The sequence below is a fragment of the Rhinopithecus bieti genome, unplaced genomic scaffold (assembly GCF_001698545.2).
Source record: "Rhinopithecus bieti isolate Rb0 unplaced genomic scaffold, ASM169854v2 scaffold_47691, whole genome shotgun sequence".
Lineage (NCBI taxonomy): Eukaryota > Metazoa > Chordata > Mammalia > Primates > Cercopithecidae > Rhinopithecus > Rhinopithecus bieti.
In genome coordinates this window covers 175,585-189,382 of record NW_016818870.1, presented here as the reverse complement: position 1 = coordinate 189,382, position 13,798 = coordinate 175,585, and the positions used below count along the sequence as shown (strand labels likewise).

Sequence of the window (13,798 nt, the reverse complement as noted above, 5' to 3'; positions counted from 1 at the left end):
GCAAGACTCCGTCTCCAAAAAAAAAAAAAAAAAAAAAAAGAAAAAGAAAAATAATGTCTTGGTATTGTTATGAAAATAATTTTGACCTATGGACCCCTGAAAAGGTCTTAGGGAACCCTAGGGGTCTGAGGACCACATTTGAAGAGTTGCTGGTCTAATGGGTTTTAAAGCCTCTCCCCAGACGGCTCCCAAGTTATCACTAGTGAGAAGTACGTGATTGGTCCCAGTTCCTGAGGACATGACAAGGAAATGGTAACAGGAGTAAGCAGCTGTCCTGGGCTCATAGCTGGAGTTCAGAGTCTGGACTACCACTTGTCAGGGAGGTTGTAGAAGGGATTTGATCTCCAAGGCCCTCAACTCATACTATGACATTGAATCTAGGATTAGGGAGCCCCTGCAGTATGTACTGGAGTTGCCAGTCCTCTGCGTCAGAGAAGTGATAATACATCTAAATTTTCCAGTGCTTAGCACAAGCATGGCTTAGTAAATATTAAATGAATGAATCACAGGTGATAGGAGTGACGGTAGGAAGTTGGCACCATCTCTAATGGGCTGTCCTAGAGTTTCATCTACTTTATTTCTTAGAGAAGGGCTCTCACTCCGTCACCCAGGCCGGCACACAGTGGCACCATCATAGCTCACTGCAGCCTTGAACTCCTGGTCTCAAGCAGTCCTCCTGCCTCAGCCTTTTAAGTAGCTGGGATTAGAGGCTCGAGCCACTGTACCAGCTACATTCCACCTACTTCAAACTTTCCCTAATGTGGTGGGAGCAGAAGGTGTTAGTAGCAGATAGGTGGTGTTTGTGTTCTACTTGAGGAAATAATGTACTGGGCAGTAGTGTTGACTAAAGAATCATTCATGAAAATAGAGGCCAACCTAAGACGACTGTCAGTGAGTCCATGCATTGTGGGCAGAGTGGGTGGATGAGGACGTGGAAGCACACAGCATCCATCTTCCGGACTGCCTCCTTCCACTGACCCACCAGATCAGCAGGGCGGCTGGAACAGGGTTGCTAGCACCTGCCTGACCACTAGGGGAGCTCTGCCCCTCTAACAATAAATTCTCACACCTGGGTCAAGCTTTTCCCTTTTAGTGATTCTCTAGGCAGGAGTGCCCCAGCCCAATCAAGAGTGGCGCCTACCCGAGGCAGCCTCAAGTTGGGATTTTTTTGTTTGCTAATGGCTTCAATCAATTTTGTGGCCATAGTTCTCTTAGGCTCAGACACTTACAGGCTTATTATTTTTAGCAAAGCTTGTTTTGAAAATTTGAATTTGGTCAAGGACTGGATTTGTTGACATACCCTGAGTAGTCATGAAGAACAGAATGTCCTGGTAGCCACAAGGAGCTGTAGTAGCTGCTGTCTCAGCAGCAGCAGAATGACACTTTGTGAGGCTTAGGTGCTGGCCAGTGAGGTGAGGATAACAGGAGTATGACTTCTCAGGCACAGCTTCCCCAGTGGATAACTTTAGGGGTCCAGGTGCAAGGAGGAAGGGACCTCAGGGGCAGACTGCCAGTCTTCTCTCCCATTTCAAGCCAGATCAAGGAGGGTGACAGAACTCAACCCCACTCTCTCCCCTACTGCCCTGGGAGAAATCTTCTGTCTCCCTTGAAGCCAGGCAGAGGTTGTAGGTAGAATCATTTTTATTGGAACATGACCTGTTTGGGGCTTACAACTCTGCAGCCCCCATGGGTAGCTGGGGGTGGGGGAAGGTAGTATCAAAAAACGATGAAGAGAGCTGATGAGGCTGTGGGGACTGGCTGGAAGCTGCTGGCAGGGTGGAGTGGGCTGGGGCCCTGGCAGGTTCAGATCGAGGTACAGCAGCGTTAATAATACTTTTGGAGCGTTAATACTCTGGGGAGGGGCAGGCACTTGGGGGGCCCTAGGGCATGAAGGCACTTGGGGTTAGGGAGGGGACAGGGGATGTGCTGCGGGATTGGGCGGGGCCAGGCCCTGGGGTTTGGCAGGCACTTTGGGGAGTGCTGGGGTTGGGCAGATTGGGCCCTGACAGCCCAGAAGGCTTTGGTAGTGGCAGGCACAGTCTCTGGGCTGGGTCTGCGTTAAATAGAAGCGGCTTCTCTAGTGCTCATCTCGAAGCTCTGAAGGCAGGAACTTGTACTGCTGCTGCCGGATCTGGGCCAGTTTCTTCCGTGCCTCTTCTAGCTCTCGTTCCTTCCGAAGCATCTCTTCCTGTGCTGCGATGATCTGAGGGTGGAGATCAGGGACTGAGTTCAGTGAGGATGTACAGCAGGGGCATAGGGAAGTTGGGACCAGTGCAGATAACGTGACTGCCCTCCTGACAGCATCCCTCAGTGTCTGGGGTGAAGCTCACCTGGGCAATGCCGCCGACCATCTTCTCTTTCACCACCACTGTCTCATTCTCCTGCTCTTCGAAGGCTGCAGCCTTTTGTGCTGCTTTCACCAGGTTATCTGAGGCTCGCTTCACTGCGTTGCCAGCAGCCTGGGCAGAGAGAAAGTGGCCTAAGTTGAGAACTCAGGTAGGGTCCCAGTTGAGACAGTCCCTCAATTCTCTCATAGAAACATACATCTCGGGAGTGACAGTTTGAAGCAGTATAGCCCAAGGGACAATGGGATGGGTCAGGGTTCTCACCTGAAGTCGTTTCATTGCCTCCGAGTCCTGGTCAGCCTTGACCTTGCAGGCCACAAGGAGCTGGGCTGTGGAGGCAGCTACCTGCTTGGCTGATGAGATGAGCTTCTCCTGGCTAGCGTGGCCTTGCACAGCTGCATTGGCTGCCTCACACAGATTGTTGGTGGCCGCAGCCACCATCCGGGCCTAAAGCAGGGAGAGTTTGCTTAAAAATATGTCCCTTGCCCTGGTCCATCCCCACTCTAGCCTTTTCAAGTCTCTCAAACTGAAAGAGACCTAGCGGGTATTGCACACTTACAGCAGAAATGAGGCCCTGGGACCACTGTCCATCGTCCAGTGCATTGGCTGGAATGGCACCCACCTGCAGGAAGGAGAAGAACCTGCTTAGACCTGCATTTTCCTCACTTAAAAGACTCGTTGGCTATGGATGTGGGTGTGGACATCAAAGTGCTGACCCGTCCCCATTCTTGTGGGTATTTAAGCACTCACCTTCCCTTGGGCCACTAGTTCTCTCTGGGCAGCCGACGCAGCCTTTACCAGTGCACTGGTGGCTGCTGCAATGGACTTGGCAGCTTCTAGTATCTGCTCCTCAAAGTTCAAGGACTCATCTGCCTCCTGCAATAGGCAAAGGTTGCAGAGAGAGATGTGAAGTCAGAGATGGGGCTGAAGGTGGGGACACTCTGCCATGGTGAGGGTGGAAAAGGAAGGGAGCAGGACTGACCTTGGGTTTGGCCCGGGGCTTCAGCTGCTCTAGCTTTTTAGCTGCAGCCTCAATGGCGGCTGCAGCTCCCAGGAGCTCATTCTCAGCAATGACTGTGGGGTCCTCTGGGTCTACCCATTCTGTTCCTAGTGGGATGAGGGAAGAGGAAAGAGACTAAGGCAGAGTGGAGAGGTCAAAAGCACCAGAGAGCATGGTTAGTCATCAGGCCCTGGCACCTGTGGGGACTATGGGCAGAGGCTAGCAAAGAGCTATCCAGCCAGGAAGCAGAGATCACACCATGATAAGGGTTTTCCATCCATCCCTGTCCCTGGTCACCCCTCACCCTTCATGGCTTCAGCAGCCTGGATGAGCTCAGTGACGGAACCAGCCACACGCTTTGAATGTCCTGTCAACTGCTGCTTCAGTTCTGGGCTTGGCTTCTGCAGGGTCTGGGCAAGAAGCGGGCAGGGGACAAAGAGCATCACATCTTAGGGTCTACCCTGATCTATGAAATAGGGCAGACCACGGCCTCCTCACCCCTATCCTTAGAGCACTCCACACCACAGCCCTCAAACACCACGCTGCCTATCCAAGCACACATCATGCATCACACCTCACACATGATGGAGACAGTGGGGCTGTGTCACTCACCGGCTGCAAGGAGCAAGGAGAATGATGAGATGAAAGAAAAGATGACGAAGGTAGAGAAGGGGGTGATCAGGTGGGAAGGGAGGAGAAAAAAGAGGAAGAGGAAGAGGTGACTGGGAGAACCAAAGATGATAAGAAGGATGGGGCCTGGGAGAAAGGGAGACTTGGAAAGGAGAACAGATTTGGGAAACAGAAGGTGGGGCAGGGAGGAGATCTGAGCAAAACGGAGAGCAGGGTGTGAGGCCTGCAGGAAGAGGCCTGTGTATTCAGAGGCTGGTATGAGGAGCAAGCTACGCCCTCCCTTACCAGCAGCACATGGTCCAGCAGTTCCAGGTAGCCATTGGCACACTCCCGGCCATAGTGCAGGGCTCGAAGCCGCACATCAGGGGCTACTTCCGGGTGGTAAGCTGCTTCCTGTCCCCAGAGTAATATGTTAGTTTTAGGATCCCAGATCCCTACAGTTTCTTTCCCACTATGTTCTGCCCCAAAGCTGCCTCACGGAAATGCCTCAAGGATTTCTACCTTGCAAGCCCGAAGCATATCTGCAATAGCACGGCGGCTCAGATTGGCTGTGGCAATGACATCTTCTTGGCGACAGGAATTGCCAGCGGCAACAGCCTTGGCTGTTGCCATGGTGATACCCTTGGTCATTCGGATGAAGTCTTCTGGGGTAGAGGTCTTGGCAGGTGGCTCTGGGGAACAGAAAACCTGTGGGGGCAGAACAAGAAGAAAGATTTTACAGTGGCTGAGATGATGAGACAGTGTAGAACTCTGTGTGCATGTGACTTGGTGCAGACATTCACACATCACAGTGAATGTAACAGAAGGCAGCTGGTTATCATTTCTGACTGAAGCAACTGCGGAGTTTGTTTGAAATCACAAAAGTAATTACAAAAGTGGCTTTTGGCTGGGTTTTCATTCCCAAAATAGAGAGAACCCTTGAAGGGGTGAGAGGCAGAGCTGGGCCGTAAAAGATATGCATAAAAGATGATAGGAGGGCATTTTAGGTACATGGTAGGACATGAACAACCAAGATGTCAAGTGGGAAAGTATCAAGGAATGTTCTGGAATATAGGAATGGTGAAGAAAAGGTTATTGGGGCCTTGAATATCACACTGAGGAACTTGGAATTTTACATAATATGTGAAAGTCATAAAATATTTTGAGGTATGGGTTCAATCTGTAAACATTTATTAAAGATCAGCTAGGTGGCAGATTCTATGCAAAGGGCTAGGGATGCTCCTTGTTCTCACGGAGCTTACATTCTGGTTTTGGACACAGGTAATAAGTAAACAAGCAGTAAAACTGAGGACTGTGATTTGGATTATGAGAGAATTTAAAAAGAGTGCTTGATGAGAACTGTTTCAGATAGGTGGTCAGGGAAGGGCCCTCTGAGGAGGTGACACTGAAGCTGAAGCCTGAGGAACTGGAAGGAGCACAATGTTCAAAAAGCTGGAGAAAAGTGAGTGGAAGAGCCTGCAACAGGTGAGAGCCTGGCATGTTCTCAGAACTGACAGGGCAGGGGGATGGGGCGCAAAAAGGAGGAGAGTAGGATGAGATTGGAGAAGCAAGCAGGGTCATCACTGATGGGTTTTAAGTAGTGAAGTGACATAATCTAATATATATTTAAGACAGGGTCTTGCTCTGTCACCCAGGCTGGAGTGCCCTGGAGTGATCATAGTTCACTGTAGCCTTGAACCCCTGGGCGTGAGGGATCCTCCTGCCTCCAGACTCATGAGTAGCTGGGACAGTCGTGGGCCACCTTGCCTAGCTAATCTTTAAATTTTTTTGTAGAGACAGTATCTTGCTATGTTGTCCAGACTAGTCTTGAACTCACTGAAGTGATCCTCCCATCTCAGTCTCCCAAAGCGCTGGGATTTTACAGGCATCACCCACCATGTCCAGCTCTAATTTCTATTTTAAAAACATAATTCTGGCTAATGTGTACAAAGGAGGGGGCAAGTGTTGAAGCACGGTGATTGGATAGAGACTACTGTATAAATCCAATTAAGGACTGATGACGGTTTGGACAGTGTGGTAGTGGTGGGAGATAAAAAGAGAAAATGAGCTGTATTTGGAAGGGGCACTAACAAAACTTAGATGTAGGGAATGAGAGAAAGAGAGAAGTCTAATATATTGAAGCTGGGTTTCTGGCTTTAGGAACCGAGTTACTATAAGGTGCCATTTACTGTGATGGCGGAAGACCAGGAAAGGACCAGGTATGGGAGGCAGAAAGTCAAGAGTTCCAACTTGGACATCTTCAAGTAAAGGTGAAAACAGAACCTTAGAAAGATGAATTTAGAAATCAGAAAGATGGGCCGGGCGCGGTGGCTCAAGCCTGTAATCCCAGCACTTTGGGAGGCCGAGACGGGCAGATCACAAGGTCAGGAGATCGAGACCATCCTGGCTAACACGGTGAAACCCCGTCTCTACTAAAAATACAAAAACTAGCCGGGCGAGGTGGCGGGTGCCTGTAGTCCCAGCTACTCGGGAGGCTGAGGCAGGAGAATGGCATGAACCCGGGAGGCGGAGCTTGCAGTGAGCTGAGATCCGGCCACTGCACTCCAGTCCGGGCGACAGAGCGAGACTCCGCCTCAAAAAAAAAAAAAAAAAAAGAAATCAGAAAGATGACTAGGGAGAGAGGAGAGTGGCAGGGACCAGAATCAGGGAGACCAGGGAGAAAGCTGGTGCCACAGCCAAAGTGCAGTAGAGTATGGAAGTGTGAACCAGAGTGCGGACAGGGCACCAGGGAGGAAGAATGAAGGAACATGGCAATAGCCTGGATATAGTGGCTAAGATGGTGAAGTCCAAGATGGCTGAGATGGAATCTTCATGATTGCAAGGGTGTTCCCACCATTAGGAGGACCATGTCATGGTTCAGAGGCACTGTGTCTAGGTGGTGATGTCAAACAGGCAGTTGAAAATAACTCAACTCAGAACTGGATGTCTGCTTCTTACAGAATAATAATGAAAGTGGTTAAACTTGCCAAAGAAGAGAAGAGAGAAAGAAGGCTATTTGTACAACCCTGGGAAGGCCTCTACATTTTCTAGGTTAAAGGTGATTCAATAATGTTCAAGAAACAAGAGAGAAGCCAGTATCTAGGCCAAGGGAAAAAATAATTTTTTTTTTCTTTTTTTGAGATGGAGTCTCGCTTTGTTGCCCAGGCTGGAGTGCAGTGGCGCCATCTTGGCTCACTGCCACCTCCGCCTCCTGGGTTCTAGCGATTCTCCTGCCTTAGCCTCCCAAGCAGCTGGGACTACAGGCGCGCACCACTATGCCCCGCTAATTTTTGTATTTTTAGTAGAGATGGGGTTTCGCCATGTTGGCCAGGCTGGTCTCGAACTCCTGACCTTATAATGCACCTGCCTCAACCTCGCAAAGTGCTGGGATTACAGGCATAAGCCACCGTGCCTGGCGGAAGAAAGAATTTCAAAGAGAGGGTTGTTAACAGAGTCAGATGCTTTGGAAATGTTTGAAGAGGACGAAGGCCAAGAAGTGGCCACTGAATGTGGCAATTAAGAGGCCACTAGTGACTGGAGAAAGAGGGAGGGTGGTCAAATGCTAAAGAATAAACAAGTGGGGGCCGGGCGCGGTGGCTCAAGCCTGTAATCCCAGCACTTTGGGAGGCCGAGACGGGCGGATCACGAGGTCAGGAGATCGAGACCATCCTGGCTAACACGGTGAAACCCCGTCTCTACTAAAAAATACAAAAAACTAGCCGGGCGACGTGGCGGCGCCTGTAGTCCCAGCTACCTGGGAGGCTGAGACAGGAGAATGGCGTGAACCCGGGAGGCGGAGCTTGCAGTGAGCTGAGATCCGGCCATAGCACTCCAGCCTGGGTGACAGAGCGAGACTCCGTCTCAAAAAAAAAAAAAAAGAAAAGAATAAACAAGTGGGTAGGGGACAGACATGAGTGTAGCTCACTGGTACAGTGGCTCGAGTGTAATCCCAGCACTTTGGGAGGCCAAGGCGGGAGGATCACTTGAGGCCAGGAGTTCGAGACCAGCCTGGTCAACATGGTGAAACCCCATCTCTACTAAAAATACAAAAACTAGCCAGCATGGTATGCACCTGTAGTCCCAGTGACTCAGAAAGTTGAGGCATGAGAATTGCTTGAACCTGGGAGGTGGAGGTTGCAGTGAGCCGAGATCACGCCACTGCACTCTAGAAGGAGGGTGTGGGAGACCTGGGGTAGGGAAAGTTACATGGTGATTGAGGAAGATGCCATGTGAAATGGAAAGGTTACCCACACCTGGGAGAAGTGACAAGAGGAGAGGGCTGAGAAGGCTGGAGGAGGATGGCTACAGAGCGAGACCCTTCTCAAAAAAAAAAAAAAAAGTCTGGCGATAGATGAGAGAGAAGACTGTGTGTGACTCCGTCTGTGAGTATATGTGTGGTACAGGTTCATAGGCTTTCAGGATCCCTCTCTCTGACCCTAGTCCCTGATGCCCCAGACTCTCTCTCACCGCCAGTTCCTGCCGTATGTGTTCGGTGGTTGCTTCCAGGGCCCGAGTGCCTTTGGTGGCCTCATCTTCCACGGCTTTTACTGTCTTAAGCAATGATGTCACATTGGTCACCATCACCTGGAGGTATCAGAGGAGTGTAGAGGAATGATTTTAAGGAATAGGAGGAAATACATTAATCCAGTGCCCCTCCTGATGTTGCTCTCATTCTCTCCAACCTTGGCAGAGTTCTTTAGCTGCCACACAGCAGGGTCATCTCCAACTTTGCCAGCTGCAGCCTTCGTTGCACTGATGAGGTCTCCCAGGGCCTTGGCTACATCTTTCACTGCGTTGATTAGTACCACCTGTATGGGAGAGGGTTGGCTCTGGTCTATGGGAGGAAGAAGTGGGACAGGAAGTAGTTCCAGCTGGAATTAGGGGCATCAGGTCGCTACCTGGGTCTCAGGGTCCTCAGCTCCCAGGCTGGCTGCACCCAGCTTGACCACATCAGCGAGGCGAGTGATGGTCGCCACGGAGGACTGGGCAGCCTGCGCCAACTTCTCCTGGCTCCCGGCTGCGTTTTGCACCAGGACCTTGGTGTCCTCCACCAGCACCTTCGCAGTCTTCAGGATGCCCTCCCTGAAGGAGGTCCCAGCTTAGTCAGATCTCCCCTACCCACTCTAGCCTGTCCAAAGTGCCTGGTCCAGGTCTTCCCTATTCCAGCGAATGCTATCCTGCCTCTTCCAGCCCCATGCCCTGACCTGTCTGCCTCCCTTAAGCCCAGGTCCTGTCTTACCGGTGGTCAGCGAAAGTTTCAGTACCCTCGCGATTGAGTGTGCCAGCAGTGGCGAACATGATGGTGGTGTCGAGGTCAGCAATGATACCAGACACAGCACTGGCTGCTGTGATGCAGGCCTGGGTGCCACGATTCCCAGCCTGAAGCGCAGCTAGGACGTGGGAGACCTGGGGTAGGGAAAGTCACATGGTGACTGTGGAAGGTGCCATGTGAAATAGAAAGGTTGCCCATGCCTGGGAGAAGTGACAAGAGGAGAGGGCTGAGAGGGCTGGAGGAGGATGGCCAAGGCTACAGAGTTTGGAGGCAGTCCCACCATCTGCAGGGATGAGCATTGTCACCTTCTCAGAGACTCTCCGGGCACACTCTATGAGCTCCTTCTTGGTATAGGCATCACTGGGGCTGCACTGCAGGGCGCCTGCCTTGGTGACCAGAGCGGCACAGCCATGGCCCAGCTCCTGTACCCGGTGTTTGATATGGGAACCTATCTGTGAGCCGAGGGAAAGAGAGATGGATTTTACAAGGGGCACTCAGGGTACCACTGTACTTGGAAAAGTCACTAAGGACATAGAAAAAACATGCCCTGTAGATTAAAGCAGCAGAGAGAGAAAGTTCCCAGCACAAGGATGTTTCTGGTTTCATGTCCTTTAGGCAGGAGGTAACCTTCTACACATGGAAAATAGTAGCACGCAGGCACTAAGTGGTGAGGATTGTGTTAAGCACAGTGGGGAGGAGGGGAGGAGCACTTTATGCTTGAGTGTTAGAATCAGAGGGCTGTGGATTACCATGTGGCCTGTATGGGGTTATGGAGGGTTTTGAGGATGGGGATTACATGTGTCCTACTAAGATCCAATTACTTGCTTTCTTGGAAAGCTAGAGGCTTAGGTAAGGAAGAGCTTCATGGCCTTGCAGCAAGAAAGAACAAGAACATGGACTGGCAGCACAGCAGAGCAGTAGCCGTAGGCCCAGATGAGGGTCAGCAGAAGCCAGAGAGGCAGGTCCGGGAAGGCTCCAGATTCTCAGCTGTCTCCTTTGTACCCGTGACTGAAGAAGGCTTTGATCCTGTCCCTACCCAGAGCCTCACTAGTCTTCAGCAGAGTGGCCCTGAGGCTGTTCCCCTTTCTATGAAAGACCAGAGAGCGTGGGGGTGGGACAGCCCTAGACGCTGACACATCAGGAACAAGGGGCAGGGGGCAGGGCAGAGCTGTCTCCATGTTTACCTCTTCGTTTTCAGCAGCCACCGCTGCAGGCTTGGCCTCCGAGGCCAGACGGCCATAGTCACTGGTCAGCTGGTTAGCAAGAGGGCCCAGCTCCTCTGGGCTGGTGTTTGACTTGGTAACCTGGTGATAATGGAAGGAGTGAAGTTATATCCGAAGTCAGCTCTCCGAGGGCAGTCCTCTGGCACTCTCCCAAACTCACCATCTCCTGAACGGTCACTGCAATGGCCTTGGCTGTCCGCACCATAGTTGTTTGGTAATCCACGAAGGAACCTTCTGGTTCACCCATTGGTCCTTCATCTAGCTGAGGGGGGAGGACAGGGAAAGGGAAAGACTGTTAGGGTCTCTGCCACTGTGCTTGCAGGCTCTGGCCCAGGGTAGCCTCAATGTCCACAGGCACCCCAAGACTCTAACCTGGTTGATGGCCTGGGTGATGGAGTCCACCATGCCACCCACAACCCCGGCAGCACTGGCTGCCTCATTGAGAGTTGTTGTCAGGTCCTCTACGGCCTCTGTCATCATCTGCACAGCCTCCTCCAGGGCTTCCTGGGTGTGAGCTGCTTGCTGTGGGGAGAGGAGAGGAGCTCTGTTGTTCCTGTTTCTCCAGCCTCTTGCTAGTAACAGTTCCTCCCTCCCAACCCTCAATACCTTTGGGTTACCACCAGCCTCCTTGGCAGTGTATAGCAACTGCAGGGCAGATTCTGCCAATGTTTTAGTCTGGTCCAGGAGCGCCATCTGCTGCGGGTGGCTCAGGGTCTTGGAGGCAGCACCCACTGCAGCCAGGGTGAGCGGCTCAAAGTACTGGGCCATCTGGGACACCTGAGGCAAGGGGTTGGACTAGGGGTCAGGTCCCCTTTCTCACCCTACTCCCTGGGATTTCCCATGAGTCTCCATAGGTACCTTGTGTCCCAGCTGGGAGGCTTCAGCCCGGGCAGCATTGGCCAGTGGCTCAATGAGATGGGAGATCTCTTGTACTGCAGTGAGCATCTGAGTGTGCAAGGCCTGGGGAGGAAGTGGACTTTAGCCCTGATCGTGACCTGCAATAGGACCCTCTGGCTACACAGAACTGCTCTTCCTTTCATACCGAATACCCTAACTCTCCTTGGCACATCCTAGCCCTTTGATGTCCCTAAGAAGCCACTCCATGATCCCCCAGCTTCTTTGAGTCTGACATTTCTCTTCCTAGACACATCTTTCCATATAACCCTCTCCCCCTCACCTCTTGAGAGATTCCCTCACGGGGAGCAAGCTGCTGGCTGACTGCAGCGAGGGAAGCCTGGTCTAGGTCCCGTAGACAACTGTTCAGACCTGCAATGGCCGCTTCACACTCCAGCTGCCCTGGAGCCTTGTCCCTGCAGACACATCAGGGGCTCCAACACCAAGAACATCCCCTAGTGCAAGGCCAGCCTATTCTTCCCCTGTATCCTCCCAACACCATCCCATCTAATTGCACTTAAGTGCCCATCCTCCATTCTGCCACAATGTGTGCCCCCCAGCCACAATGGTTCTCCACCCCTTAGTACCTCATGCTTGTAATTAGCTTCTTGATGGAGTCTGAGACAGTACGGGAGTGGCCAGCCAGCACTGACCAGCTCGGGGGGTCCCGGGGATTGACTGCGAGGGCCCGGGCTGTCTGAATGAGTCCCCCAGCACTCTCTAACATTGTCTTGGCAGATATCACAATGGGCTCCATGGCAGCCCGACCCTGGGGAGAGGGGAGGCAGGAAGGTAAGTCTCAGGATTCCCTGGAAGATGAGGTGATAAGCTGGCCCGTCAGATCCCCCTTCACATCGCCTCACCTCAGGGCTGATCTGGGCAGGAATGCTGGAGAACTCAGGGTTGGACGCAAAGGCACTCAGATTATCCACAGCCTCCAGCAGAGGGGCTGTTGCTGCTCGGCACTGGGCACGGTTCTCCTCTGTGAAGGCCCCATCTAGTGCCTAGAAGTGACAGAGAGGCTCTTAGGACTTGGGATGCAGGCATAGGGGGTATAGGAAGTGAAGTCCAGGTCTCCTTCCCGGGACTTAAAGGATTTGGGGAGAGGCTAGGTGGTCAGTCTGGACAGAAAGAGTTTGGGCTCAGGCAGAGGGGATTTGGTAGAAGGCCTCAGAGAATAACTGGGGCACTCGGGAGAGAAGATGGGACAGGTCAGGGAGAGGCTGGGAATTCAAGCACTGGGAACCTTGATGGTCTTGACAAGATTAGCTGTGCTGTTGGCCACCTCCTTGGCTGACTGTACAAACTGGCGCTTGGCAGTAGGATTGGCGGTACGGGCAGAAGCCAGGCGACAGCTGTTACACAGTGCAGAGGTGTGTTTGGCCACAATGGTGGCTGCGGAGAGCACCTGAGGAGACAAGTGGAAGAGCCACGATGAGGGCAGGAAGGAGATGTACATACCCAAGGAGGAGCCATTTTAGGGTCAGAGGATGGAGAGCAATACCCTGGGGAGTCAAAACAGGAAAAACAGAATCACCTGAAAAGTCAAGATCTAGGAGACAGAGACACCCAAAGATGAACTGGGCATGGGAGAGGAAAGACATACTAACGGAGAAGCCATAAGAGGGCCGGTGGGAGAGTAAGCTCGAACATCTACAGAGAAGTTGTGAATTTAGCAGTAACTGAAAAATGATGAGACCCATGGCAGAAAAAGACAGTTACTCAAAGAGAAGCGTGTGTGCAAGGTCAGAGATAGGTCCCTGCCTTCTATCCCACATGCCTCACCTCCCTCTACTCCACGGGGTTGGTCTGCCCTTTCCCAGACTTGCCTGTGGTCCCTATTCCCTTGAGTTACCTGGGCCTGGGTACAGCCAGGCTCTCCCAAACTGTGGCAGGCCATCTGAATTGCCTGGTTTGCACGGGCAAACTGTGTGGGCTCCACCAGCCCTTGCTGTCCAGCTTGACTATTGGGGTCAGAGACACCAACCAGATATGCAGCCTAGGAAGAAAAAAGGGGGTTGGGGTGAGGAATAAAGATTGCAGGTGGGAAATGAACAGTGATAGCAGGGCCAAAGACAGCAGAGGTAAGTTTAGAGAACAGGGCTTATTTTCCAGAGTTCTCCATGAGTGGAGATACATTAGCAAACTATGGTTATACTGTAAAGAAGAAAAAAATACTCTCCTGTTTCATTAAGTATATTCCAGCATTTCAGAAGATTAAAAAAGTTAATCAAAAGGAAAACTATATAACAAGGGTTTTTATCAAATCTCTATTTAGATATGTTTGTGTATGCTGGGCCTTAGAGTAGAAAGTATGGCTTACTTTAAGTAGTAGTAAAAAGTTTAAGAGTGAAATACAAATATACACCTTTGTGCACACAAGCAAAGCCTCTTTTAAAGACAGTTCAAAACTGATGAAGGTTATTAGGCTAATTCACTTTTTTTTTTTTTTTTT

The 13,798-nt window shown here is 51.4% G+C and overlaps 1 protein-coding gene across 4 annotated transcripts in view; it reads right to left on the bottom strand.

Annotated features, from left to right (window-relative positions):
- Positions 1-1,623: 1,623 nt before the first annotated feature.
- The window catches only part of TLN1 (talin 1), a 36,414-nt gene continuing 24,239 nt past the window's right edge, over positions 1,624-13,798 (bottom strand). For 2 of the 4 annotated variants that reach the window (XM_017857723.1, XM_017857725.1), the window contains 25 exons: positions 13,199-13,342; positions 12,590-12,751; positions 12,207-12,347; positions 11,931-12,112; positions 11,627-11,759; positions 11,308-11,409; positions 11,056-11,226; positions 10,822-10,971; positions 10,610-10,711; positions 10,411-10,530; positions 9,532-9,678; positions 9,194-9,360; positions 8,853-9,036; positions 8,637-8,762; positions 8,422-8,538; positions 4,477-4,662; positions 4,261-4,368; positions 3,958-3,960; positions 3,650-3,755; positions 3,328-3,452; positions 3,096-3,221; positions 2,905-2,967; positions 2,610-2,792; positions 2,331-2,459; positions 1,624-2,203 (listed from right to left, as the gene is read on the bottom strand). In XM_017857723.1, the coding sequence (XP_017713212.1) occupies positions 2,078-2,203; positions 2,331-2,459; positions 2,610-2,792; positions 2,905-2,967; positions 3,096-3,221; positions 3,328-3,452; positions 3,650-3,755; positions 3,958-3,960; positions 4,261-4,368; positions 4,477-4,662; positions 8,422-8,538; positions 8,637-8,762; positions 8,853-9,036; positions 9,194-9,360; positions 9,532-9,678; positions 10,411-10,530; positions 10,610-10,711; positions 10,822-10,971; positions 11,056-11,226; positions 11,308-11,409; positions 11,627-11,759; positions 11,931-12,112; positions 12,207-12,347; positions 12,590-12,751; positions 13,199-13,342 (3,303 nt within the window). In that variant the 3' untranslated portion in view covers positions 1,624-2,077. The remainder of the gene's footprint in view (positions 2,204-2,330; positions 2,460-2,609; positions 2,793-2,904; positions 2,968-3,095; positions 3,222-3,327; positions 3,453-3,649; positions 3,756-3,957; positions 3,961-4,260; positions 4,369-4,476; positions 4,663-8,421; positions 8,539-8,636; positions 8,763-8,852; positions 9,037-9,193; positions 9,361-9,531; positions 9,679-10,410; positions 10,531-10,609; positions 10,712-10,821; positions 10,972-11,055; positions 11,227-11,307; positions 11,410-11,626; positions 11,760-11,930; positions 12,113-12,206; positions 12,348-12,589; positions 12,752-13,198; positions 13,343-13,798) is intronic. The other 2 variants (XM_017857726.1, XM_017857724.1) reach the window with 1 other exon arrangement.